Source organism: Tasmannia lanceolata, unplaced genomic scaffold, assembly GCF_043159265.1.
Source record: "Tasmannia lanceolata isolate RefF3 unplaced genomic scaffold, GAP_Taslan_0.1 ptg000004l, whole genome shotgun sequence".
In the NCBI taxonomy this organism is placed as follows: Eukaryota; Viridiplantae; Streptophyta; class Magnoliopsida; order Canellales; family Winteraceae; genus Tasmannia; species Tasmannia lanceolata.
This window is the reverse complement of record NW_027518681.1, coordinates 11875958-11901646: the sequence shown is the minus strand read 5'-3', so window position 1 is coordinate 11901646 and position 25689 is coordinate 11875958. Positions and strand designations below refer to the sequence as shown.

General features: G+C 38.9%; 1 protein-coding gene across 3 annotated transcripts; it reads right to left on the bottom strand.

The window, feature by feature from the left end:
* Positions 1 to 1482: 1482 nt before the first annotated feature.
* Positions 1483 to 11873, bottom strand: LOC143875500 (clast3-like protein). Of its 3 annotated transcripts, none has more exons than XM_077377066.1 (8): positions 11654 to 11872; positions 11302 to 11467; positions 8406 to 8464; positions 2966 to 3084; positions 2567 to 2798; positions 2334 to 2457; positions 1868 to 1971; positions 1483 to 1769 (listed from the first exon to the last, which is right to left on the bottom strand). In XM_077377066.1, the coding sequence occupies exons 1-7, from the start codon at positions 11711 to 11713 to the stop codon at positions 1892 to 1894; spliced, it is 840 nt and encodes a 279-aa protein (XP_077233181.1). In that variant the 5' UTR covers positions 11714 to 11872; the 3' UTR covers positions 1483 to 1769; positions 1868 to 1891. The 3 variants fall into 3 exon arrangements, with proteins under 3 accessions (XP_077233181.1, XP_077233183.1, XP_077233182.1); XM_077377068.1 differs by having other exon boundaries at positions 11302 to 11451; positions 11654 to 11830; XM_077377067.1 differs by lacking the exon at positions 1483 to 1769 and having other exon boundaries at positions 1923 to 2061; positions 11654 to 11873.
* Between the last annotated feature and the right edge of the window lie 13816 nt (positions 11874 to 25689).

The following is a 25689-nucleotide window of genomic DNA, read 5'->3' as shown; positions in this document are numbered from 1 at the left end:
GACACATGGGGGTCGATTTAAGATATATAGGAGTCCATTTATCACTCCCCCAAATTTAATGGGACAATAATAGCAGACTTACTAGTAATCTTTTCTTTCTTTCCACAGAGACTGTTCGCCCAGAAATCAGTTCTCTCTTCTCTCTCTCTCTCTCTCTCAATGCTGAAATTGAAAATTTTACATTTTAGTGAAATTCATCTCAGCCATTCACAAAAAGTGAGAAGCTGATTTCGGGCGTGAAGGAGGTGAAACAACCTCTTTTCTAAAGTATGTTTTAAACCGGTAAAACTTCTAATTTTGGGGAAATTTTAGAACTCCTAGAGAAACATAAGAGGAGAGATATCCAGTCCCCTGGCCTTCAAAAGGAAGGATTATTTTGAAAGTGGCGATACTGGCCACCATTTGGATTATTTGGAAGGAGAGGAATGTTAGACTCTTCAAAAATTGCTCCAATGACCTTTCTTCATTTCCTCTAAGATCATTTCCTATATCTTGGGTGAGGGTGCTTCCTCCTTTCTGATTCCATTCTACTTATGTTCTTAACGTGCTGGATGGAGATATATTTTGTATCAAACAGGGGAGGAGTCCATAACTCCTAGATGGATGCTACTTGAGCAAGGCTGGTTCAAGTTAAACTTTGGGGGATCTAGTCTTGGTAATCCCGAGCCGGTAGGGGGTGGGAGGTTTACATTGAGAAGAGGAGGGAGCGACTATATGGGATTTTTAGGGCCCCAATGGGGTCAAGGACTCAATTGAGGCAGAGGTGAGGGTGATTCTTCATGCATCAAGATTAACAGTGTTTCGGTTAGGCTAATAGTGGAGGAGGATTATGTTAACACCATTAGATATGGAGGAATGGTAGCAGGCCTCATCAGTGGAAATTTGCTGAGCTGATTACTGAGATTAGAGACTGCAGAGGGTTATTTAGTCTAATTTCAACCTCTCGATCGGCTAATAGTGAGACAGATCAGCTTGCCAGAGCCAGTGTGAAATGGGGTTTTTTATTGATTTTTTTTATTTATCTCCCCCTGAGCAAATCTGATATCTCAACTTCGTCTTAGTTTTCTTCTCCTTTGTTCATTTGACCTCCTCGGTCACCAGCATCCCCGCTCTTTTCTATATAATTCGCATCAATTAAAAAACAAAGAGGAGAGATATCTCTCTTCAGGTTTATTTTCTCCCATTCACTTTCCTCTAATCCTGTATTTGCTCCCATTTAACTTGAAATCCATTAGGATGAAGGGGAAGGAGGGTTTTCAGACTCGTAACCGTGAAATCAAACCATTGATCATGTAGAACATAATGTGGCAACCCCCAAATGTTCACGTTCCCATCTCTAACAGACACCCCATGTGTCATATAGGATAAACAGATCTGTCACATAAACAAGGCACAAGTAGGCCCTGTTTGTTTTGGATTTTGAGAACTGATTGTGAGTCCAAAACTGATTACTGAACTCAAAATTAAACGTAAATTTGAATGGACTCAAAACCCCATTCAATAAATAAATACAATATAAGCGTTTTAATCTCATAAAACTCGATCAAGCGATGAACTAAATTTTGATTCAGGCGAAAACAAAGGTCTTACTGACCCATCATACACGGTATTTCTTGAAGAGTTAATCAGAAAGAAGGGTACCTGGAAATATTTCAAATTTGTGATGCTATTTTGGACAAAAACTCATGGAGATTCTTGTGTCCCCCTCTTCTTCTTTTCCTTCTTCATCATCATCATTTTTGTCGTACCTTCTTCCTTCCAACTCCAGACTGCATAGGATTTCAACAATGAATCATAACTAGTAATATTGAGCGGAAATGCGTGAAGAATTACCACAAAAATTTGGTTTACTAAAAACCAATCTCACCTTACATCACCACTTCAATCTTGTCTAAAAGAGTGACATATCAGGTGGTGGCCCATAAAGAGTCTTCCATGAAAATGGAATAATCCATCCATCACCTCCAGTGCCTGAATCAAACATGCCAGAATCACTAAGTATGACAGTACGGCTGCCTCATCTCTGAAGTAAAAACCAGTGTAGGTGTATGTGTGGGGCAACTGTTAATAGAAAATCAAGTGGGGCATCAGAGATTGGATGCCTATTGAAATAATACTGATAATGATGATGGTGGTATTGAAGCCTAACTGATATATTATTAGACTTATCAAGGAGATTGTGACTAATTTCCAACATGAGATTAAAAATTCAGTTAAAATTTTTTAGGCATTACTTTTCAAAAAAAAAAGGGAAAGAAAGAAAAAACTATAGGCAATCAAACTGTACAAACAATAAGGTAGAAAGCACAGAGATTTAAGTCTGATGGACTCACCACAGAAATCTTTTGAACTCAACCCTTGTAGTTTGCATGCTGCCTCAGCCAACTGAAAAGCGTCTGGTATGTTGTCCCCTTCCGAACAGTAGCACAATATGCACGTGACTTTCAAACCTTTAGCCTTCACCAAAATCCAAAATGCAAGTAAAACAGTGAAATTTCATTCAACTAAAGAAATATTACAACTTAACCCATGAAGTTTAATCATGTAGGGCTTTAAAAACAAATACCTTGCAACAAGAGAACAATGCAGCAAAAGGCAAACTTGGGTAGCAATCATCATCAAGTTCATCCTCAAAATCAAAGTCTTCTGGCATAGAATTTCCTTCAGCCAGAGAGTTGAGATACTTCCATCGCCTTTGGTCAGGATCGTATTCCTCAAGTCTTTTCCAGCCAAACTTTTCACAATCGCCATCTATTCCATCCATAGTGGTACTGGATAGGTAATATATCTGTGTATCACTGCAACAAAAAGACAAACCACAAACATAGCAAACACATGTCTCATGAGGCATTTGACACTAAGGAAGTTTCAATTGAGTAGTAAATAATGACAGGATCACTTCACATATAGGGTATACCTTGATTTTTTATTTTATTTTTTGAATGGCTTAGGCCTTAGGGTATACCTTGAAAAATCAGCTTTTTGCCTCCTTCCAGAATCTAAGCTTGAAAGCAGAATGACATGCTTCTTTCCAGCAGCAGCTGCAAAATATGCTAAATTCTTTGCAAATTCAACCATCATTCCCTGTATCATTGATGATCTGTCTGAATCAAATCTTTCAAGAACTACAAGTAACTCTACAATTACAAAAGTTACTAGAGAATTAGAAATTAGAGACCAGACCAACCAACAATGGCTGCCTATAATGGGATAAAAAAGTCATCATCGTGTTGAAAATACTCACCCACCACAGATCATGGAAAAGGGTTAACTTTTGATTGCATGAAATTTTCAGAGCCTTCCCATGGTGGTGAGGTATTTAATTATCTCTATTATAGAAGTAAAACTGGGTGCAGGGACATTGTGGAAAGCACAAACCAATAAAAGCATCGATTTCATAGGCTTCATTGAGTACATGTGCAGAGTTTTACACGCCTCTGTGGCAAAATTTTAAAAGCAATGGTGATTTACAGGAGATGAACTATATTTTTCTTTTTTTGAATGGCCACAGGAGATGAACTAATTAAAACACCAATATTTCTTCTTTCGTAATGAATCTCATTGCCATAATAAAAAAAGATATGAAACATTAATCTGGTGTAAGCGTAGCACAGTAGCAGGAAGGGGCAGATATTGCAAGCTTTGGCGCCAATTCCTCTCTGGTACAGGAGATGCAAACATTGTGAGTACCACAAATCCAAAAGATCAAAATGTAGGAAGTGCACTGCTAAATTTTGGAGGGTTAAAGATGAGAGTAAAAAAATGACAATTCTCAGGCTTGGTTTTCATGCAACTGAAAGCCAAAGGGTTTTGGAGGAAGAAGAGGGGCAATCACAATCATACAAAAGATCATTTTTTTCAAGTGGCTCAAAAGCGGACTGGGCAGAGCAAGGAGAAGTAGAAATCATCGAAGATGGGAAGTATCAATCAGTGAAGGTTTCACGTGAGAAAGTTGAGAAAAGAATGAGAACCCTGCCTGACTGGGAGGGTTAAATAGAAAAGTTGAAAGGTGGATGAACTACAGAAATGGGAATCAAAAATCTGAAATCATAGTTTTGAATTTCTACCGAAACTGACACAAAAAGACCGAAATGTTTCCGTTTTCATCCCCACCGAAACACATATCAACTTATAGTGAAGCCAAAACCGTAAGTACAATATTGGTATACTATACAGTGTTTTACATTTCGGTTTCGGTCACCACAGAAATGGAAACGTTTCAGCTTCAGTATGAAATTTTGGTGAGAATCCTATAAAATCACGGAGATATATGGAAACATATGTGAATGATCAAATTTAAAGGCGGAACTTTGGGCAATTCTAGAAAAACACAAATACACATTTAGAAACCATGACAAAAGCAAGTGAACAATCCATACTGGTTTTAAAACATCGAAGAACTAGTGACATGCACTGCCGCGCATGGCTAATAATTTAGTACACACCCAATTTATACGAATTGCATGTGAAATGTGGTGTATATTGAATTATTAGACATGTGTGACAACGCATGTCACTAGGTGTTCGATGCTGTTTTACCATTCTAGGTGATTTTTAGCCTTTTTTTTAAATTGAATGGTGTGATTTTTTAGCTTATGTGATGGTTTTAACTTTTTTTAGTGTATATGTGTGCTTATTCCGGCACTTCCTGAAGTTTAATCTTAAATGTCCATCATTTGAATATGTTTTATATGTTTTGGTAATCTTGCAGGGTTTCAACCAAAATTTCGGTCCGAAATTGACATGTTTCCATTTCTATCATTGCCGAAATACATATCGAAATCAAACTCTAAAACTTCGCATGAAATCTCCCCCTGATACCTGAACCAATAAAACTATGACATAACGAAGTGTTGTTTTGGATAGAATTTGAAGATCAAGCATCCAAAATTGAGAGAAAGGGAGATCGAGCCCCATGTGAAAAGCTGGCACTGTTAGCCCATTGGAATTCTGAAATGAGAACAGGAGAAAAAGCAATTTGGATCCGATTATTTGGTATCCCACTGCATGTGTGGGTGAAATCTATAATTGAGACCCTGGGTTCAATATTTGGAAAAAATTTAGAGATGATGGAAGTGGAGGGTGGAAAGAGCATAGAGTGTGCCTCCGTGCTGATCCTGTCATCCGGCAGAGCATTCATTAGAGCTTCTGTAAGAATGAGGGTGGGAGAAAGATGGTTCTCCATAGAGGTGTGGGGAGCTCAAGGATGAGCTCCAAAATGCAGCTGAAAATCCAAGTTGGAACAGAGTTCTATGCTCCATTAACAAAAGATATGCTGACTTCAGAGCTAAGGGAGCTTGGCTTTAAGAAGGATCGTGTAGCTAGAGCTGCACTTCGCTCGGAAGATTCGGATGAAGCGAGTGCGGAGACGCGGTAGTTATTTAGTTGCTTCATTTGTGAAAGGAGGATCTTTCATCCTTTAGGCTTTCTTTCTTTGTTAACTTGAACGAACGCTTAAGACGGAGTTCGCTCAAGGCTCACTCTGAATTGCTTTGTTTGCTTTCTTTCTGCTGCAAACAGTTCCGCAAGAGCTGCTTAAGACTCCGCTTTCTTCTACGCTGGAAACTGACCTCCGAGATAAAGCTGGCTTAGTTGGTTTGGTTGGCCGGCTAGCCTCGCAAGCTTAGCCGGCCAGAACAGGCTTGCCCCCACTGCCCGGCCCGAAAGAGCGCTTCGGTAGGCTGGCCAAGGAAGATGACCGGCGAAAGAAGGAAAGGTAAAGAGCCGGTGGAGGTTAGTGACGGGCCCAAGATCTTGAAACAAAGGAATACTAGGTCTTAGGTGTGCCAGTAAGCTAGGTCAGCCACTTTAAAGGATGGGAACCAGAGTGTGCCAGTGTGGAAACCAATCCAAATTTATCAAGGAAGCCCAACGATGAAACTTTGAGACAAATTTCAAAAGGGCAGAATGATCCGTTGATCTCATCCTGACTATGAATTCCAATTCAGCTCAGAATGTCTCTTTCGCTCCTATACGCCAGTCACCTAGAAATCTCGAAAATGGAGCCTTAAATAGCTGGACATGTGTATTGGACATCCTGACAAACAAATCCTAACATTCAAAAGTTGGAGACGTACTGCAGTCATCCTCGGGTGATAATCGGACACATGTCCAAGCGGCCAGCTCATTTTCAAGTCTATGAGATTTTCTCTGAATGGGTTATCCTCATGTAATCAGGTGCTAAACATGGAAGATGCCGAGTCATTAGCAGATAGGTTCTTAAATGGTTACCCTTAACCTTCATACTTATTAAAATGATGTTCTACTGATTTGCTTGCAGGAAAAGGTTGCTATAGAGGCTAGATTAAATATGATCAAAGGAAAGAGACTGATCCAAAAGAAGCCCTTCTAAACTGCCAAGATGGAAAACCCAACGGAAAATGACAATGAGACTCCAAATGAAGCAGAGAATACTTCATAGAATTGTAATCGAGACCAGTCGCTGATGGAAGAGTTTATGTCATAAAACTCTAGTGCAAGTAATCAAGGCATGAATCTGGTCGAGGTGGAAAAAACAACGGAAAATGACAATGATATTCCAAATGAAGCAAAAAATAGATCACTGAATTATAAACGAGATCAGGTGTTGATGGAGCTAATCATAATGTCAGGTTCAAACTCACCTAAGAGACAGAGAAGTGTGGAGAATCTTAGCTCAAGCTCTCGATCTGCACAGTGAAGAGGATCTTTTGGAGACAGACTTAAGCAACATTTTAAGTGATATCACCTTGCTTTTTGTGGAGGAGCAAGCACCTGATAATGCAGTGAAGACCATGATGAAACCAATTGAACCTGAAAGGAATTGAAGTTTCAAGTCGTAACGGAGTTAGGAATTGAATTTGAGAGGAATGAAGAACAGGTGTGGCAAATTCTCAATTAAAAGATTATGGAAAGGGATAATGCGGAAGAAATAGTGGTGAGAACAGCAACCAATTAATCAATGATGAACATAGTAATGAGGAATATTAGAGGACTAGAGTTGAACACTAAGAAATGCGCCATCTGAGAGGTGATTGCAAGGCAAAGAGTAGACATTATTTCAATTTCCGTATCAAAGGAGGATCAGGGAACTGATAAACCAACTGTGGGAAGAGAACATAAGATATGGGCAAGTCTACCGGCAAGAGGAACAATAGCGGGCATCATTGTGATCTGCGAGGAATATAAGTTTAAGGTTGAGGGGGAAAGAAGGAGGGAGTATATGATATTGTTGGAGCTAGTAAATTTGGACAGCAATCTGGAGTGGATGTTAATAACAGTTTATGGCCGTTGGTTGCAAGTTTGAAAACATTTATAAGGTTGAGAACGTTTCTATGCGTGGAATTAATGGAATTCATAGCCAGTGGGATGGTTCGTGCACCGTAGGCATTTTAACACGATTAGATTTCCACATGAAAAAATAGGGGGGAGAGTCACGGAAAACATGCAAAAAATATAGGAAATCATTCGAGCCTGTGAAGAGCAGTATCCACACATCAATGAAAGAGCATTACCAAAACCACCGATGGACAGTAACCCATTACTTTTGGAAATGAATGGAAATTTGAGAAGGGGAGCTATATCCCTTCAAAATAGATCCAGCATGGATTGAAATTCTGGGATTTGAGAAGGAAGTGAAAAGATGGTGTCATGAAATAAATGTGGAAGGATGGAAAGGTTTTATCTTTTGTAAGAAATTGAGGCTCTTAGAACAAAAGATAAAGAATTGGAAAAAGCAATATGAGTTGTCAAATAAATTTTAAAAAGAGAAAGTACTCAACAAAATAGAAAGCCTTATTGGAGGAAGAAGCCAAACCTAATGAAGAGTTCAATCTTGAAAGAAAAAGCCTCAAGAATGAATATGAAGACATTATAAGGAGATAAGAGATCAGTTGGAGGCATATCTCGAGGGCATTCAAGATCGAACTCTCCAATTGATCGAACTCCACTCCTCGGGGCCGATCACCTATGCGGATTCATCGAAGGCAGAGATCAGAGCTATTCATTGTGGCATCCCTAGTGTTAGTAGTCAGTTGGATGGTAGATTAGAGGTTCAGGGTGATTCATCGAATGTGATTTCTTGGATTAAGGGTGTAAGCAAAGGGCCACAGAGTCTATCATGATATATTGGCGACATTCACGAGAGGATAAGGGGTAGGAAGATTGGTTTTAGCACATCCCTCATAAAGTAATGCTCTTGCTGATAGGTTAGCCAAGTCTGGAGTCTCCAACTCTCCTTGTATTCCAGGAAGCTTTTGTCAGATGATGTAAATTTGTCTTCCTTGTTTTTTTAATAACCTTGGTTATGTGTGTGTGCCTGACATCATTGAATCCCCCATTTGTCTGTTTCACTAGATTTCAAAAAAGTATGAAAATAGAAGCCAATCAATATGCAACAATTTAAACGATAAGTAATTGTGGTATACCTTGACAATTGGAGACCTTTGTTGAATCAGGGTCAAAGCATGTGAAGGAGAAGCATAAGCTGCAAGTGGCAAGGTCCAGCAAGAACATCATGTTAAATTTTCAAAAAGACATTCAAAGACATTAGAAGGCTCTTAATTTTTCAAAATCCAACTCACGTCACTAATATATTTTTTAATTAATTTATGGTGTTGCAAATATAAGCTGTACAACATCAAAATCTCATTTACAAGCATTTACAGTTAATGAACTGAAATAATGTCGCTGCCATTTCAAGGTTTCTCAAGGTTAAGTGTTATGTAGTTAATTGGCATTACTTACTGAAGCACATATACGCAGAATATGAAAAAATTTGTTGACTCTGATAGCATAAGGCGGTCAATTGTTATCGGTTGTCAAAAGCATGCATGCTGGAGTGTGGCACTTACAAGATGGTTTTAGTGATGATAGGATTTGATATAATGTTACAAATAAGTTCCAGCTTGCACAAAATGCTTCAAATGAACACTTTGCTGACCACACCTTTTTTGTCAAAGAACGAAATTCCCTGCTGAGTAAATTCATTCTGAATCTAGATGAAAAAGAATCCAACAAGAAAAGAAAGAAGCTCACACACTGCGATAGTCAGATCAATAGAGAAGAATAGTCATCTGAGCTGCTACATCCGAAATTATGGAGAAGGTGGGTTTTATAGATCACTAGGATGGTTATTGCAGGCATTCACCTATCCCCCCAAACAAACACTTGCAAGGCCACCTATGACTAAGAGAGATAACGGCAATATACCACCCTTTGAAGCGGAAAATGTTATTTTGCCCCTTCATAACGCAGTATTGCCATAGATTGGGGTTATCAACCATTTTATACCCTGGAAGGTAATATAAATTTGAAATACTCACAACCTAGAGACTACATAATGAAGTATTATATGCATAAGAAAGTTTATAAATATACAACAACTATAATTCATATTCATGCACCAAATGCTGAATATGTAAGGAAAATGTTTTTTATCAGCACCTTGACTGCTAGGGGACCTCATCCTTCAACCACCAGGATAGGGATACACTATTTCCTTCTACTTTAGGCTCGGCTTCCCTTGCACCATAAAAAGTTTGATTACAAAGCAGTCAACATTTGTTTCAAGTTTGGGTCTCTTCCTAGTGACAGAGAGACCAACAACATGGTAGTATCCGATTCACAACTTGCTATGCGAATAAGTGAACAAAGAGTACAAGGTCTGAGAGGCAAATTTGGCCTTTTAATAGGTTACGAAATTTGCTAGAAGTTCCAAACCCCAACATAGCCCTTGACAATGTCTGCCCTGCCAATCAAGGTTTGAAATTTCAGTTTCAGTATCGGTTTCGGCCGAAATTCAGTAAAAAAATTCGGAAAAAAAAAGATTTTTTGGCCGAAATCCTAGACCGACACCAAAACAGGGTACTTTCAGTGCCGGTTTCGGCCGAAATTCCAAACCATGCTGCCAATCAACAAGGAAATACTCTCATCGCCACCATGCAAAATGCTTAAGATACCCAATGGGTAGGTAGCCCAGAGCATTTGTGGCATCAAACATGAACATGACTTCAGATTTGCTCTATCAAATATGCTAGCCGCTCACTCTGGCTCTCTGTATCCAAGCCTTCTCATCCTCCAATGAGCCAAGGAATGACTCTAGAAGAACAACACTTGGGAGCTTGTTGAAAAAAAAACCCAATTGTAGAAAAATGATAGGGTGTACGTGGATATTTTGAAACAAAGAGGCTGTTCCGTTGAGCGGATTAGTTCGCGATATGGGACTGAAGCAAGGAGGCATTTTGTTGTATTGTGACAAAGTGTTATTCATTTAGCGAAGAACCAGGTATATCATACCAAGACTAGGCAAATTCATGCGAGACATTACAATATACGAGATGGAAGTATTCACTTGAAGAAAGTACATGCAGATGATAATGAAGCGGATATGTTGACTGGGTCGGTTAAAGCGACCATTGCTTGAAGTTAGCCAATATCATCATATGATGATGATTGATAGGGAACCCCAAGGAGTAGGCTGAGCACCTCATGTATAGGAGGTACGGTGCCATGTTCTTGAGACACAAAGTATAACTTATCTGGTGTCTATGAATGGCTTAGTTGCGTTTTTTTTTCGGGGGGGGGGGGGGGGGGGGGGGGAGGAGAACCGGAGAACCAAATTAGATAGTTGTTTTAGGTTTTTGGAAAACCTATGTTACGTGGAATCTCTATCTCACAACTTTTGAAGAGAAGAAAAACTTACGGTTTTGTGCCTCTTGCAAAGGGGGAGAGAGAGAGAGAGAGAGAGATTCCTCCTTGGGTTCTCTAGATCGGAGAAGGAGAAGCACGGGGACAAATTTCTCGTTTGGTTGAGAGGTAAGAAAAAATTTTGTATTCTCTTGTGTGCAATACAAGAGAAGACGACAAGGAGTTGTGAGGGAAGGGTTTGGGAATTGGTCAAGAGCTAGAACGATTGAGGATCCTATTGTAATCTTTCTATATTTCTTGATTAGTGAAATATTTTCTGCATCAACCGTGAACGTAGGCCTTTGTACCGAACCACGTAAACCGGGTATGTTCTTTGTGTGTTGCCAATGTGGATTATTTTATCTTGTTTTTTATCGGACCTTTGTCGGTGGGTTTCATACATTCCTTATGCTACCTAGCACTACCATACAAACTAATCCCTCGCCCCACCCCCCCCCCCCCCCAACCAAACTCCATTATCTACAGCACCAATTGAGTATACTATTTAGACCTCTATACATATAAGCTCAAGAACAATTTCTCGATACATATAAATGAACGAAAAAAAAATCTTAAGAATGTAGACTGAATTATGAAAGAAAAAACAAAAGAAATCAAACTGAATCACGAAAATACCTTCGAGGGATAAAGCAAGATCGCCTTCGGGAACGGGCCCATAAGCATCGTTACCAACGCACGGAAGAACAGAGGGATCGTCCAAATAACCGATCCTTTCAGCTCTCATCGAAGATATTAAGAGATCGATTGCTAATTGCCCGACATTACCTATTGACAATGCAGGCTTGCATAATTCCAGGAAAAAAAAAAAAAAAAAAACTAGTTGTCAAAAGCAGGAAGAATGAAAGAAACCCTAATTTTCATAAACCCTAGAAGAGGAAGAAAAGAAAATTTCTTAGGAGAAAAAGATAGGGAAAATGGAAAGGGGTAAAGAGATGAAAGAAAGATTAGGGTTTATATGGGTATATACCAGAATCAGAGTAGAGCATTCGGGGTGGGGATCTTTGTCATCTTCCAAGATGAATTCCATGATCAGGTTGGAAGAGGTTTTTCTTTGTCAACCTCTTTTTTCTCTTCGGTTTTCTCTCTATTCTTCTTTCGGAACCAAATGAACTCCAAGGTGGGGGAGGCGAACAGAAAGTTTTGCGTAGGTGATATATTCGCTCCCTTTCTTCCCAGACCACCCCCATGGGTATTTATGTTTTTTTTTTTTTTGATGGGTAATGGGTATTTTTGTTTATGTCTCCTCTTTCCAATAAAAACAGGTGGCCCAGAGAAGAAAAGGGGGCGATAATACCATATTTTTTGGAGTGTGGTGCAAGAAACAATGTTCAAATGATCCACGGCTCATCTCTAAAACACCACCACTTTTGGAAGCAATTTCGCAGTTACAAATTCTGCAGATGGATTCCGCCAATCCCGGGAGAATTTAAGCTCAATTCTGATGCGTCTCTGTCTGACGAAGGAGGTGGCATAGGAGGAATCATCAGGGACTCAAATGGGGATGCGATCTACTGTTTCTTCCTGTCAATTCCAATAGGCAAAATTTATTCTCTGGAAATTCATGCTATCTGTACCGAGGTCGCTGCTTCTATGGCTTTGGGGATCACAAATCTGTAGATTGAAGTTGACTCTACCTTTGTTGTTGCTTCTATGGATAAATCATCCCATCCACCTTGGAACAATCTCCCGGATATCAAGAAAGCATGGAGCTATCTTGATAGTGTTGATTGGAGAATCTCGCATATCTGGAGAGAAGCAAACTCCGCTTCTGACTATCTATCAAAAAGAAGTTGTCCATGCGAAGGCGAAAATATTCCCATCCATTCCATCCCTTTGCCTTTGATGGATATTCTATCCAGATATCAAGCCGGCGAGATTTATCAAAGGCTGTAGTTTATCAGGGTATTCTTATATTGGACTAATTTTTTGTTGTATTTTGCTTTTTTTTGTCTCTGTAAGCTCTCTGAGCCCATCCCCGGGGTTTAATTCTGTGCCCTGGAGACCTCTTGTACTTATTGGTTCCTACTTCTTTAATATATTTGGTGGGGGTCTTGCCTAACCCCAGCTTAATCATCAAAAAAAAAAAAAATCGCAATTACAGAGAAATAATTGGGGTTTCTGTGAGAGTGGTTCACTGCTTGAGGATAAATTCACCCTCTTTAATGTTTTTCTTTGCCCTTTAAAATCTAACAAATAATGTTAGCTCTGTTCACTCACGTTCCCAAGAGACCAAATCTCACGAAAGTACCCCCTTTTTTCCCGAGAAAGCTAAAACTCACGTGTTCACTTGTCTTCACTAGATTTTGAAGGAGCCTAGGTGGAAACTGTCACTTCTCACATGAAAATTGGGAAAAATATGTGGAAATGAGTCTTTTCTCACAAGTGTGAGATTCCTTTTCCCTTTATTTTGGTGGGATTTGCATTCCCAAAAAAACTAGTGAAAAAAGGTGGTCTAGCAGTTTCTCAGAAAACCTTTTCCTGCTTAGTTCCTGCGCAAGTGAATAGGTGCGGGAAACCTTTTCCAGTACAATTTCTTTGGATTTCTTTTCCTAATGCCACGTCAGATTCCCGACAAAATTTTGCTTTTCCTTTCTCGGGAAAACAAGTAAACATAGGGGGGGGGGGGATATCATTTCCCAATAATTTTCACCGAAAAGTTTTAAGGGATGAAAACAAGCTAATAAAACATTTGATCAAATAATCATATGATAAATATATGCGCATTAGCTAAAATCATCTGCAAAAAATAATGTAGTAATGATATCTAGCCACATAAGTGTTGTGCAGATATATTGTATCCTTTCATTATACAGGATCCAGACAACTAATGTGCATGATACACGCACGCAATTAGTTTTTGGTTTTTTCATAAAGGATACTTTTTATAATTTTCTCAATGTATGCCATTGCTATATAAGCCACATCTTTAGGGTCACGGGTTGCTGGGCTTTCTTTGTGTTTTCTTGGCAGAAAAGAAAAGAAGTTTGTAACCCTAAAATGAAATAGTGGAGGCTCTTCTCCCGTACACACTATTGAACCACATAAATCCTGTTTTTGTTGTATGATTGTGTTTCTGTACCTTTTCTTTTTCTTTTTCTGACATTTGTTACACATCGATCCTTGTGGAGAAGGTATTCCACAATTTTTTCCACAAGAAGCAAATGAGTCTGAAAAATGTCACAGTGAAGAGATGTAATGCGAAAATAGACTATCTTTTAGCTATTGGCATGCCTGGCAACCATGGAATTTTTCTCAAGATAAATTAGCTTGTCCATGCTATGAGAGAGGGGTGTTGCAGGAGGGAGGGAGAAGGAGAGACTTTAGAGGGCACAACTGAGTTGAAAGTGGGAAGTGGCTAAAAAACAAGAAAATAGTCAATCATATTTTGGGGTGAGATTTTTGTTTCCTAGTTTTTTCCCTCTCGTATCTATCCCTCTCCTACTCTCTCTCTCTCTCCACTCGGAGAAAAGTGAATTCATGGTAGCCAAACATGTCCTAAACGTTAAGAATAAAAACAGAGAGAAATCTAAGATCTCACTATTTAGGAAAGAAAATATTATTATCGGGATGTCGCCCATCTCGGTCATTAAAAAAATAAAATGTGAAGAGGGAAAATTTTCATTAAAAAATAAAATGTTTACCAAGTTAATAAGAGAGCATTTTTCTTCTTGTTTGAAGGATCTCTCTTGTGATCTTCTCACTTTACACTTTGACTACGAATTTATACCTTCACCAAATGAAAATGATAAACACATCAATCAATGTACACATTGTGGGATCCACCAACACAACATTTTGCAATCAATGGATTCCATCAAAAGCTATCTCACCAAAGGTTTCAACTTTCCCACCCCCTCATTGGCTATATTAAAGGCATTTTTCCTTCTTATGTCATTTTTTTGGTTGGGGAAGTTGAGAAATTGTAGACACCCAATATCCCTCACAACATAAGCAAAATCACCAAAAAAGAATTGATATCTACACTCCCTTTTCTTCATTCTCCCTATTTTCACTGACATCTGCACTCCCTTTAACCAGTTATTGAAGGCTGTTACAAGATAGAAAAAGCTATTGAAAGCTAATCAAATAAAAAGGGGAATGAACGACCCTTGATTTGGCCCTTTTAAATGTGTATTTATTGCTTTAATGGGGATTTGAGCTCCCTCCATTTGTCTTTTAGTGGACGTAGCTAAAATGGTTGAAGCCCCTCTTTTTTTTTCCTAGTGTTTGTAAGATAGAAATTATCAAAACAAGGGAGTTCAGATATCAAGTCCCATTAAAAAAATAAAAAAAGGGAAATGATATTTACAACTCCTTTTCATCATCTCCACACCTTTTGGCTGTCTTTTGTTAAAAATGTCTTTATTTTAACAAATGACAAACAAAGAGGGTGGAAATGCTGAATTGGGGTGGAAATATCATTTCCAAAAAATTTAGAAGATACAATTCCCATGAGTAATAAACTAACATAACCCAAATGAATCTTATCCATCCTTATCTGGCCATCTATTTCCGTTAAAATATCCTCTCAATAGGCTATCCTTATGCTAAAGTAAATAAGGTTGCTTCGTTTTGCTTTTAACTAGGGGAAATTATATTTCACTCCTCTTTGTCATTATTTTCATGTTCACCTCCTTGCGTTTGTTTTATAAAAAGAAGGGGTGGAAATACTAAAAAGGGGGTTGAAATACTCAAGAGAGAGAGAGAGAGAGAGAGAGAGAGAGAGAGAGAGAGAGAGAGAGAATCTATCTATCAATCCAATCCAAGGGGTTAATAAAATACCCTTATTCAACTAGATACACCCTCTTTGCTAGAATATATTTTTCTTGGAAAGGAAATAATTTCTATCAGCATTGTGTATGTTGCCATTGTTAGATTCTGACTGTTGGATCATTATCGTACTAGAGGATCCAACGGTCAGATCTCAATAGATCTGATATAATTGGCTTCTGAGACCTTTTGAGGAAATGTAATAACCTTTGAGACCTTGTTAGATAATAAAAGACCCGGTGAGTTAGGTTGCAAAATAGGTAATTTCTCAAATAGTCTTTCCATCGGCTGTTGCATTAGATGTAGACAGTGAAATGGTTTAAAATATGAAAAGGAACTGTATCTACCTGAATTACGGGGGTTAATTTCTCAGATATCAATTCCCTTGATTTGTTACATTATCTCTCTCTATTCTGCCACGACCCCATGACATTTTCTAGCATTTCTAAACCTTCTTCTAACACCGGATGGAATTGGAAACACTGGTAAAAGGTGTGGAAATATCATTTGCAAAGGCTGTAACTCAAAATGACGCAATTTCAAATAAACCCTTGTATAAAACTTTAGTCGAGGAATCAAAGACAAGGGTAGTTTTGGTACTTCTCCTTCGGTAGCTACAGTACATTTATTTTATCAAAACACATCTTTCCCGGATTAAGAAGCTGTTTACAGTACCATTCCATATAGAGAAACCCACATGACTTCTGATAAAGAAAGGGCGATGATTTCTTTCGACCCATGTAGGATAATGCGCCCCCCTTTTAACGCTATTCCGGCATGCGATGCTTGGAAGTCACGGAGAAGTGAAAGCGTCGTCCAACCACCATCTTTCCGTCCGTTCGGAAGAGACATTTCGGACCCTGTTGGCCCGTTTCCAGTTTCGGATTCTCCGGAGAACAACGTCCTTGTCTAGAGAAGCCCGATCTCGGGTTTCGGATCCGGGTTTCAGGTAGAGGTGGCTGGTGACGGAGTTTCGGATTTCGAAATCTTGATCCTCCGAAATGATAGTTTCGGTATCGGGTTTTTTGGTAACCATTGAAGCCATTTTTTTTTCTGGAAAAGAGAGAGTGAAGTGGGCTGGGGAGAGTAGTGGGGTTTTTATAGTGTTTTTGGTGCGTTTTGATTGGATTGATGTGTTTGAAGCGGTTTTGGGAGTTTGTGAGAAAGTGGGGTTTTGAAAACTGTGGGTTTTAAATAATTTTGGGGCCTTGAAAATGACAGAGACACCCCCGGTTTTGGGACTTTGGCTCGGGAATAGAAACATGGTTTAAAATTTCGGTTTCGGTACCTGTTTCGGACCCCTGAAATTTCAAATTTTGGTCGAAATTTGATAATAATTAAAAAATTCATTTTGATTCCAAAATTTCGGCCAAAATTTTGTAACATTATTTTAAAAAAAAATTGCATTGTCTCGAAATTTCGGACTGAAATTCTCGAAATTCCAAAATTCCGGCCAAAATTTCGGTTTTAGTCCCCCCCAAAATCCGAAATTTCAGATTTCGGTCGAAATTGGCAAGGGTAGGGAACATGTTTACTGGAGGGAGGGATTCGGCTTATGAGGAATATTAGTGTATGCACGGTGGGGCCCAAGAAATAAATGGTTTGGATCAGTGATCCCATCTTGACTATTTCTGTGACTCTATCTGGCTCAGCTATTACATGATTTTTTTTGGAAACGCATATCTTTTCAACTGTAGAAGGAATTATTACAGATGGAGGTGTTAATGTCCTCCTTGTGATATTTACGCTCCTTTTGATCACGAAGGACACCCAATGCCAGCGTACGTGGCAATCAAACCCATTGGATTCTTCTGACGTCAAGTACATTAGCCCCCCTTTAGTCATTGATACATTGGCGCTGGATGTCTCTAGAGATCAAAAGCGGCGTAAATATCACTCCCGTAAAAGTAATCATGGAAGTTTATAGCGAATAGGAAAATGCGGGCTCACTCAGGAAAGAGTGTAGAAGTTTTGAGGGCCCACTTCATCATAAGAAACAACCACATTACGAGAACAAGAGACTACTTAGAAAATTACTTTTACAATGATCCATCCTAAATAGCAATCTTTGGGACCATGAGGGACGTGACCAATTGATCTTGTGTAAGGTGAAGGACTACATAAATCAATAGTTTATTGTTTCTTCGAAAAACCTTAAATAAGGTTTAATGAAGAAGGGCCTCGGATCATTTGCTCAAGCTGTTCTTAAATGTATCAGTGAGTTAATCGGCAAATCGTCGAACCCTAAAAATTTTGGGTGTTGGGAGTTTCTATAAAAACAAGACAACTTAGGTAATTTGGGCAACTTACACCTATCACAGTATCATTGCTTTCTTTCTTTTTTTTTTTTTTTTTTTTTTTTGTTCTTAAGTTCATTACCCTGTTTCCAAACCGCTATTTTCTATCTTGATTTGATAGGCAATTTCGCAAAAAGCCATTTAAAGGATTGGCTGTTCTCTCCTGCAAAAGTGAGCTGCCAACTGGCTTTCCGCAAAATGGCCTAGCAAATCCCATCTTTTCATCACTTTAACAACAAAGCCGTGGGGAGTTTATCTTCTTCAAGATTGTCCTCGATTATAATCGAGGGGATGAATCTAAGAGACTGAAATTCACTAAAACCATGGGCACTTTTGCCGGCTGGGAAGACTCAATTAAATCTCCCAGGTAGTATTTTATAGGGAAGGAAATCTGCCGTCTGTTTTATACGACATGGTGTCCATGGTTTATTACTAAACACATGTGCCCACAAAAATAAAACAATACTGAAAGCAGAGACCATAGACTTTTATGGCGGGATTCTTATAATTAATTTCTTTTCCTTTCCTTATCGAACATGGAGGATGTATTCTTTTTGCTATGTAACGCTTGCTCAGTGAAATTATTTGTTGGGGAGGGGGGGGGGGGGGGGGGGGGAGAGATTTGCTAGGGACCATCCCAGAAGGCATTTCTTGGACCTGCTGTTGCATGGAGAGCAGCCACCTCAGATGAATTAAATGACAGAAAATCTGAGCCTATGTGGGTGCTTTCACATGCAATAGCCGGTCCAAGAAATGCCTTCTGTGATGGTCCCTAGCAAATCCCATGTTATATAGCACCAGTTTCTTTTTTCTTTTCGTAGAATTCTAATCTAGTACGCCTGTAATATATGTATCTGGACTCTACGTCTCTTACTCACCCTTAAAAGCTAGCCCGTTAAGGGGAAGGGAAATGCATGGGCGTAGTGGAGAATTGAATTGAGGCGGCAAAACCAAGCAGCAAATGGCTTGTTGTAGAGATAGCAGCAGGTGGCTCTCTCATAGAGGGTCAAAAGAGCAACAGGTGGCTCTAGTGGACGTTATCTAAAAAGCAACAATAGGCAACCAAATTTTATTCCAATAATGATCAAAACGTTTTACAATGATGCCTATTTATAGGCTTTTGAAAAGACTAATCATAATCCTAATCATACGTTAATTAATTTCCTACTCTAAAGAAACTTCCCAAAACAATAAAACTCCTAACCTCAATCAAATTCCTAAAAGTCCTCTAACTAAATCTATATAAAAGTGAAACTATTAACTAATTCTTTTTCTTGGACGTCACATCTAAAGAAAATTGTTAAAATTACTTAAAGCAAATCTTAAATAAAATCAAACTAAAATAGGATTCTCTTGAAGAGTAGTAATCAACGTGGACCGTTGATTTGAGTGTCGCGTAATATCTTCTGATTAGAGAGATTCTGACGGTCCGATCAAGTTTCTAATGATCTTAACCGTTGATCTTCTTGAGTGGGCAAGATGCACCTGCATCAGACCCCCTTTCTTGACAAGAACTCGACCACGATTTCAGATCAAAGGATATGTTAGCACTCTTTGCTCCAACTTGGAATTGGAGGCCTTTCCAACAGATTAGATACTCCCACCTGATGGCATGTGCAGGCAAACGATGGAATTTGATTTGAGTGGAAAGCTTGCCCTCGCTATGTTCATCTAACCTTGTTTGCGAAGGAAGAAAGTAGCTCTTGCTTTTGTCGGAATCAAGGGCTTTGAACTCGGTTTCAATCAATTCTTCATCGGCATTCTTATCGATTTTGTCTTTTTCCTCCTAGGAATCCTCAAGGAGCGGTTCTTCTAGCATCTGTGGATCTTCAGGGATAGATGGAGATTGTGCTTTGCTCAAACTATGTTCACCAATACGCTGGTCTAATCTATCAACCATCGCCTTGACTTGTTCAGTAAGGGTGTCGATCTGAGTTTGAAACTTTTCATCGTGAACCCGTGGTCCTTCATCTCGAGCCCATTGTCGTTCTTCCATATCACGTATAATTTTCAACATCTTGGCGATTATATCCGCTCGTGATAGAGACATGGTTTAATAATATTTTTCTGACCCAAGATTACAAAGGAGATGGAATCCTTTGTTCCCTAAGCTCTGATACCAAATAACGCATGGGCGTAGTGGCGAATTGAATTGAGGCGGCAAAAACAAGCAGCAGATGGCTTGTTGTAGAGATTGCAACAAGTGGCTCTCTCATAGAGGGTCAAAAGAGCAACAGGTGGCTCTAGTGGACGTTCTCTAAAAAGCAACAATAGGCAACCAAATTTTATTCCAATAATGATCAAAACGTTTTACAATGATGCCTATTTATAGGCTTTTGAAAAGACTAATCATAATCCTAATCATACGTTAATTAATTTCCTACTCTAAAGAAACTTCCCAAAACAATAAAACTCCTAACCTCAATCAAATTCCTAAAAGTCCTCTAATTAAATCTATATAAAAGTGATACTATTAATTAATTCCTTTTCTTGGACGTCACATATAAAGAAAATTGCTAAAATTACTTAAAGCAAATCTTAAATAAAATCAAACTAAAATAGAACTCTCTTGAAGAGTAGTAATCAACGTGGACCGTTGATTTGAGTGTCGCGTAATATCTTCTGATTAGATGGATTCTGACGGTCCGATCAAGTTTCTAATGATCTTGACCGTTGATCTTCTTGAGTGGGCAAGATGCACCTGCATCAGACCCCCTTTCTTGAAAAGAACTCGACCACGAGTTCAGATCAAAGGATATGTTAGCACTCTTTGCTCCAACTTGGAATTGGAGGCCTTTCCAACAGATTAGATACTCCCACCTGGTGGCATGTGCAGGCAAACGATGGAATTTGATTTGAGTGGAAAGCTTGCCCTCGCTATGTTCATCTAACCTTGTTTGCGAAGGAAGAAAGTAGCTCTTGCTTTTGTCGGAATCAAGGGCTTTGAACTCGGTTTCAATCAATTCTTCATCGGCATCCTTATCGATTTTGTCTTCTTCCTCCTAGGAATCCTCAAGGAGCGGTTCTTCTAGCATCTGTGGATCTTCAGGGATAGATGGAGATTGTGCTTTGCTCAAACTATGTTCACCAATACGCTGGTCTAATCTATCAACCATCGCCTTGACTTGTTCAGTAAGGGTGTCGATCTGAGTTTGAAACTTTTCATCGTGAACCCGTTGTCCTTCATCTCGAGCCCATTGTCGTTCTTCCATATCACTTATAATTTTAAACATCTTGGCGATTATATCCGCTCGTGATAGAGACATGGTTTAATAATATTTTTCTGACCCAAGATTACAAAGGAGATGGAATCCTTTGTTCCCTAAGCTCTGATACCAAATAACGCATGGGCGTAGTGGCGAATTGAATTGAGGCGGCAAAAACAAGCAGCAGATGGCTTGTTGTAGAGATAGCTTGTTGTAGAGATTGCAACAAGTGGCTCTCTCATAGAGGGTCAAAAGAGCAACAGGTGGCTCTAGTGGACGTTCTCTAAAAAGCAACAATAGGCAACCAAATTTTATTCCAAATATAATCAAAACGTTTTACAATTATGCCTATATATAGGCTTTTGAAAAGACTAATCCTAATCCTAATCATACGTTAATTAATTTCCTACTCTAAAGAAATTTCCCAAAACAATAAAACTCCTAACCTCAATCAAATTCCTAAAAATCCTCTAACTAAATCTATATAAAAGTGAAACTATTAACTAATTCATTTTCTTGGACGTCACATCTAAAGAAAATTGCTAAAATTACTTAAAGCAAATCTTAAATAAAATCAAACTAAAATAGGACTCTCTTGAAGAGTAGTAATTAGCATGGACCGTTGATTTGAGTATCGCGTAATATCTTCTGATTAGAGGGATTCTGATGGTCCGATCAAGTTTCTAATGATCTTGACCGTTGATCTTCTTGAGTGCGCAAGATGCACCTGCATCAAAGGGCCCAAGTCTTTAAAAGCTCATCCACATCCGTTCACTTTTTCGACATGGGATCTTTGTTTTCACGTGGAACCCCCAACAATCTCACCCCTCCACGTGGGAGCATCGTAGGAACTACGAGATCTTCAGCGAGGGATTTTGTGTTTTCCATCCTCAAGGGCACACGAGAGTTACCAGGCCCTGGCTCTAATACCACTTGTTGGGACCCGAGCAAAACTCACACTTAAAATCTAGTAGCGCTTTAAGGGGAGACCCGGGAGGGTGTTGTTGAGAAAATCTGTAGGGTAAATCTGATCTGATCATGCACAACTAAATGAAGAAATAAAAGTAAACACAAGCCACAAGATGAACACTGAGGTTTTACGTGGTTCGGCCAAGATGCCAATGGTGAGAACACGACCCTCCACTATCAGAAAAACAATATACAAGGATTACAATGGATTCAACCTTAAACCCACAAACCCCCATCCCTTGCTTTGCTTCTCTCACCCAAGATCGTACAAGAGAATAATCCGAGAAAACTCGAAAGAAAACCCAAGAGATAAACCCCCGAGGAGGAAAAACCCTTCTCTCTCTCTCTCTCTCCAATTTCTCTTTACAGTCGCCCGCTTACCCTCTCATCTTAGGTCATTTCCAAAAAAAACCCAAAGAAGTGACTTTCTCATTTTGGCTTCCCAAAAAATGGCTAACGGGTGGGAAACAAGGCAACTTTCCCAACAATCCCCACCTTGGCTTGTTTCCCAAGCCACTTGAAGATTTCATGTTGAAGTCACCACCGATCCTCTGTCACTGCAAACCAGCATTTGCCTTCTGAAGTACCAACCACACACCCTTGAATAATCCCGGTTCTAACTTTTTCTGATTCAATCAACACGGCCAATGTACATGTGTAGCTGCCAACCCGTTGACTCATCTAAACAACTTTGGACAGGGATCTCGATCCATCCTCCCCAACACATGTACTGTTATCTGTTCATCACAATCTGCAACCTGTAAACATGTCTCTGCATCAACTATGAAAGAGACACTTCGCATGCACATGCTACCACTCCGTTTCTAATTAACCATCGAGATCCGAGGAACACTAGTTATCATCATATCCCCGACCAATCGATATAATACGCCTCACTTCTCTTCTTTCATTAAAACCATACAGCCACGTGCGGTTTTCATGGCACTACCTGCATTTGTTGCCACTCTTAGTATTCTACCAACAAATGCTAAACTGCTGATTTTTTTTTATTTTTTTTATCATGGACCAAGACCACGTGATGATGTTCTACAAGACCAATCGTCTTGATTGCACATTCATGTTCCCATGTGGGACCTTAGACTTAATCATCACCATTGATCTTGATGCCATACGCTAACATAAAAAAATGTCCAACAGACACTTTTCCCAACTACTTTGAACAATATATATATTCATATCCTACCTCATTATTGAATACAACATAATGCATTTTTATATGTGGATTGTTGGATTCCACTCATAATGCAAATTAGTGTCGTTGTTGATTGATTAAGTATAAAAAACTCACTGGGAAAAGGAGTAAGTGCCTTCCCCACCTTATGAAGAAATTACTAGAATATTTTCATTTGTTAGAAATAGGTCCCACTTTACAAAGCACAAGAAAAACAAGGAGAATATTATGCAATATGGATCTTGAAATCAAGATCCAGTGCTTTAACATGAATTAACTTTAGTATAAAAGAACCAGAGCTGCTATTTGGTGAATGCCCATTATGCATTTTCCTTTACATCAGTTGGACCCTTAAGAAGTAAAGAGCAATCACTTTTTATTTTAAAAAATATTACTTAAAACATATCTTGTACCTTGAATCCAAATATAATATTTCAAGGTTCTAAAGTAGGTAGGACTTTCTAAAGATAGATACGAATACTTTCTTCAAATAAAATGTTATGTGCTTATGTTGTGCGTAGTTTTAATGTACTAGTTATGTAGATAATCGTATGTAGTTTAGGGTGGTGGGATTAGTTATTTGTGATGTGTCTTGTTAGTGGGTAAGTGTGCTTGTGATGTGGCACTTTCTCTTGCTTGTATTTATGTAGTAGTAATCTAATGAAATAAAAGGAAGAAAATTTTACAGCGGAAACTATGTAGGAGAGTCATGGTTCCTCTCGAATCAAGCCATGTTATGGGCTTATGTTGTGAGTAGTTTTAATGTAGTAGTTATGTAGATAATCGTATGTAGTTTAGGGTGGTGGGGTTAGTTATTTGTGATGTGTCTTGTTAGTGGGTAAGTGTGCTTGTGATGTGGCACTCTCTCTTGCTTGTATTTATGTAGTAGTAATCTAATGAAATAAAAATAAGATAATTGTACAGCAAAGGAAACTTTGTAGGAGAGTCATGGTTCCTCTCGAATCGAGTCATTAGGAGGTCTGGTTGCTTCGAATCAACCTCTCCCCCCTTGTTTCTATTTTCTTTTTGTTTAATTCTATTACGGCCGATTAGGCACGTAACATAAAACTACTTTATAATTCACTCTAGTTTAATGAGTAAGGAATACAAATTTCCTTCAACATAAGGAGGTCTAAAAGCCTGTCTTACAAGTTACAATATGTTAAGAAATGAGAAGTAAAGGTTCTTTTGCAAGGAAAGATAGATTTCGCGACACTAGAATATCCGCTTCTCAAATAGTGAAACAAAAGTTTACACTAAGCCAAGATTCACAATCGCAATAGAAGAAGAACACTGACCAACATGATGTACTTCAATATATATATGATAAAAAGAACTAGACTACGAGATAGGAATCATTGAAAATTAAACCTTAAATGCATAGAGAAATTGGGGCAAGTTGGCACTTTGCTTCAAATACCAAGTAAATAGAGCTTGAGTTGGTCAATGAGAAATGGAGAATAAATGGCTTACGGAAGTGGCCGTGGATATGAAAAAGTGAAGACTTAATGGCTTAAGGAAGTTGTGGTAGGGTTAGAGTTTTAAAGAGGAGATTGAATTTGAAATAGAGGGTGGAAAGATTGAGGAAAAGGTGAAGCGAACCTGTGCGGCTTACACGTGCAAGCTAGGCTAGCAAAATGAACAAAATGCACTTATCTTCGGTGTTAATCACCATGGAGAGAATACTAGTCTTCCAATTTTTGCCCCTACGGTGCTTTTCTTCTTTCATTGATGTTTTCACATTGCTTTCTATGAACTTTGATCTACAAAACTAATTGCTTTTCTCAATCTTTGCATACCTGTAACATTTAGGGGCCATTTGGATACGTGTATTTTAAAATCCTGGATTTCTTCAAAATTGTAGTTGGGGCTTGAGAGACAAGAGAAGAAAGATAGCAGGCGTCGTTTTCTGATTTCTAGCCTTTCTTTTCGACAGCAAGATAGCTGGCGATCGTCCCATGTTTCTAGGTTTTAGAAATCACAAGATGCGGGAGAGATTTCTAGAACCTGGTTTTCTTACTTAAAATCCAAGAAACACTGCCAGGACAACATACAAGCAGCCTGATCATGACCCTCCTTTACACTGTGTTCTAACTAAAACCCGGATTCTAAAATCCGCATATCCAAATGGGCCCTTAATATTGTTAAACGTATGTTACTTCTCTTCTTCTTGAGAATCATCTTCCTTTTCGATGAACCTATGCGAGGGAAATTCTCAAGTGGGACGAAGACAAAGCCATCTTCTGATGTTGCCAGAAAGGGGCTGTAAATGGTTGCTGTTCTTAATTACATAGGGCTGGTGATCACCATCTGATTGCAATGAGATTGTAGGGTCCACCAGCTGCTATAATATGGACCCTCCTTGTATGTGTGATGGGCCTACTTCTTTGATCACCCTCAGATTAGGATCATGGGGTGATCATAGCACACGAATTGGAAGATCAGAATCCTCCAATCCTGTGATTCACTACTACATTTTTGTGACCATCCTCACCGTCCAGATCAACAATCCTTTTTACACATTGAATGTGGGCCAGTGTTCATTTTTATTGTCCCCGTCCATTGTGAA

Coding starts and splice junctions, on each gene's coding strand:
- LOC143875500 (XM_077377066.1), bottom strand. CDS start 11,713: ATGGAATTCATCTTGGAAGATGACAAAGATCCCCACCCCGAATGCTCT. Junction 3,085..8,405: donor AAAGGTCTCCAATTGTCAAG/GTATACCACAAT, acceptor TCAATGATACAG/GGAATGATGGTTGAATTTGC. Junction 2,458..2,566: donor CATTGTTCTCTTGTTGCAAG/GTATTTGTTTTT, acceptor ATTTTGGTGAAG/GCTAAAGGTTTGAAAGTCAC.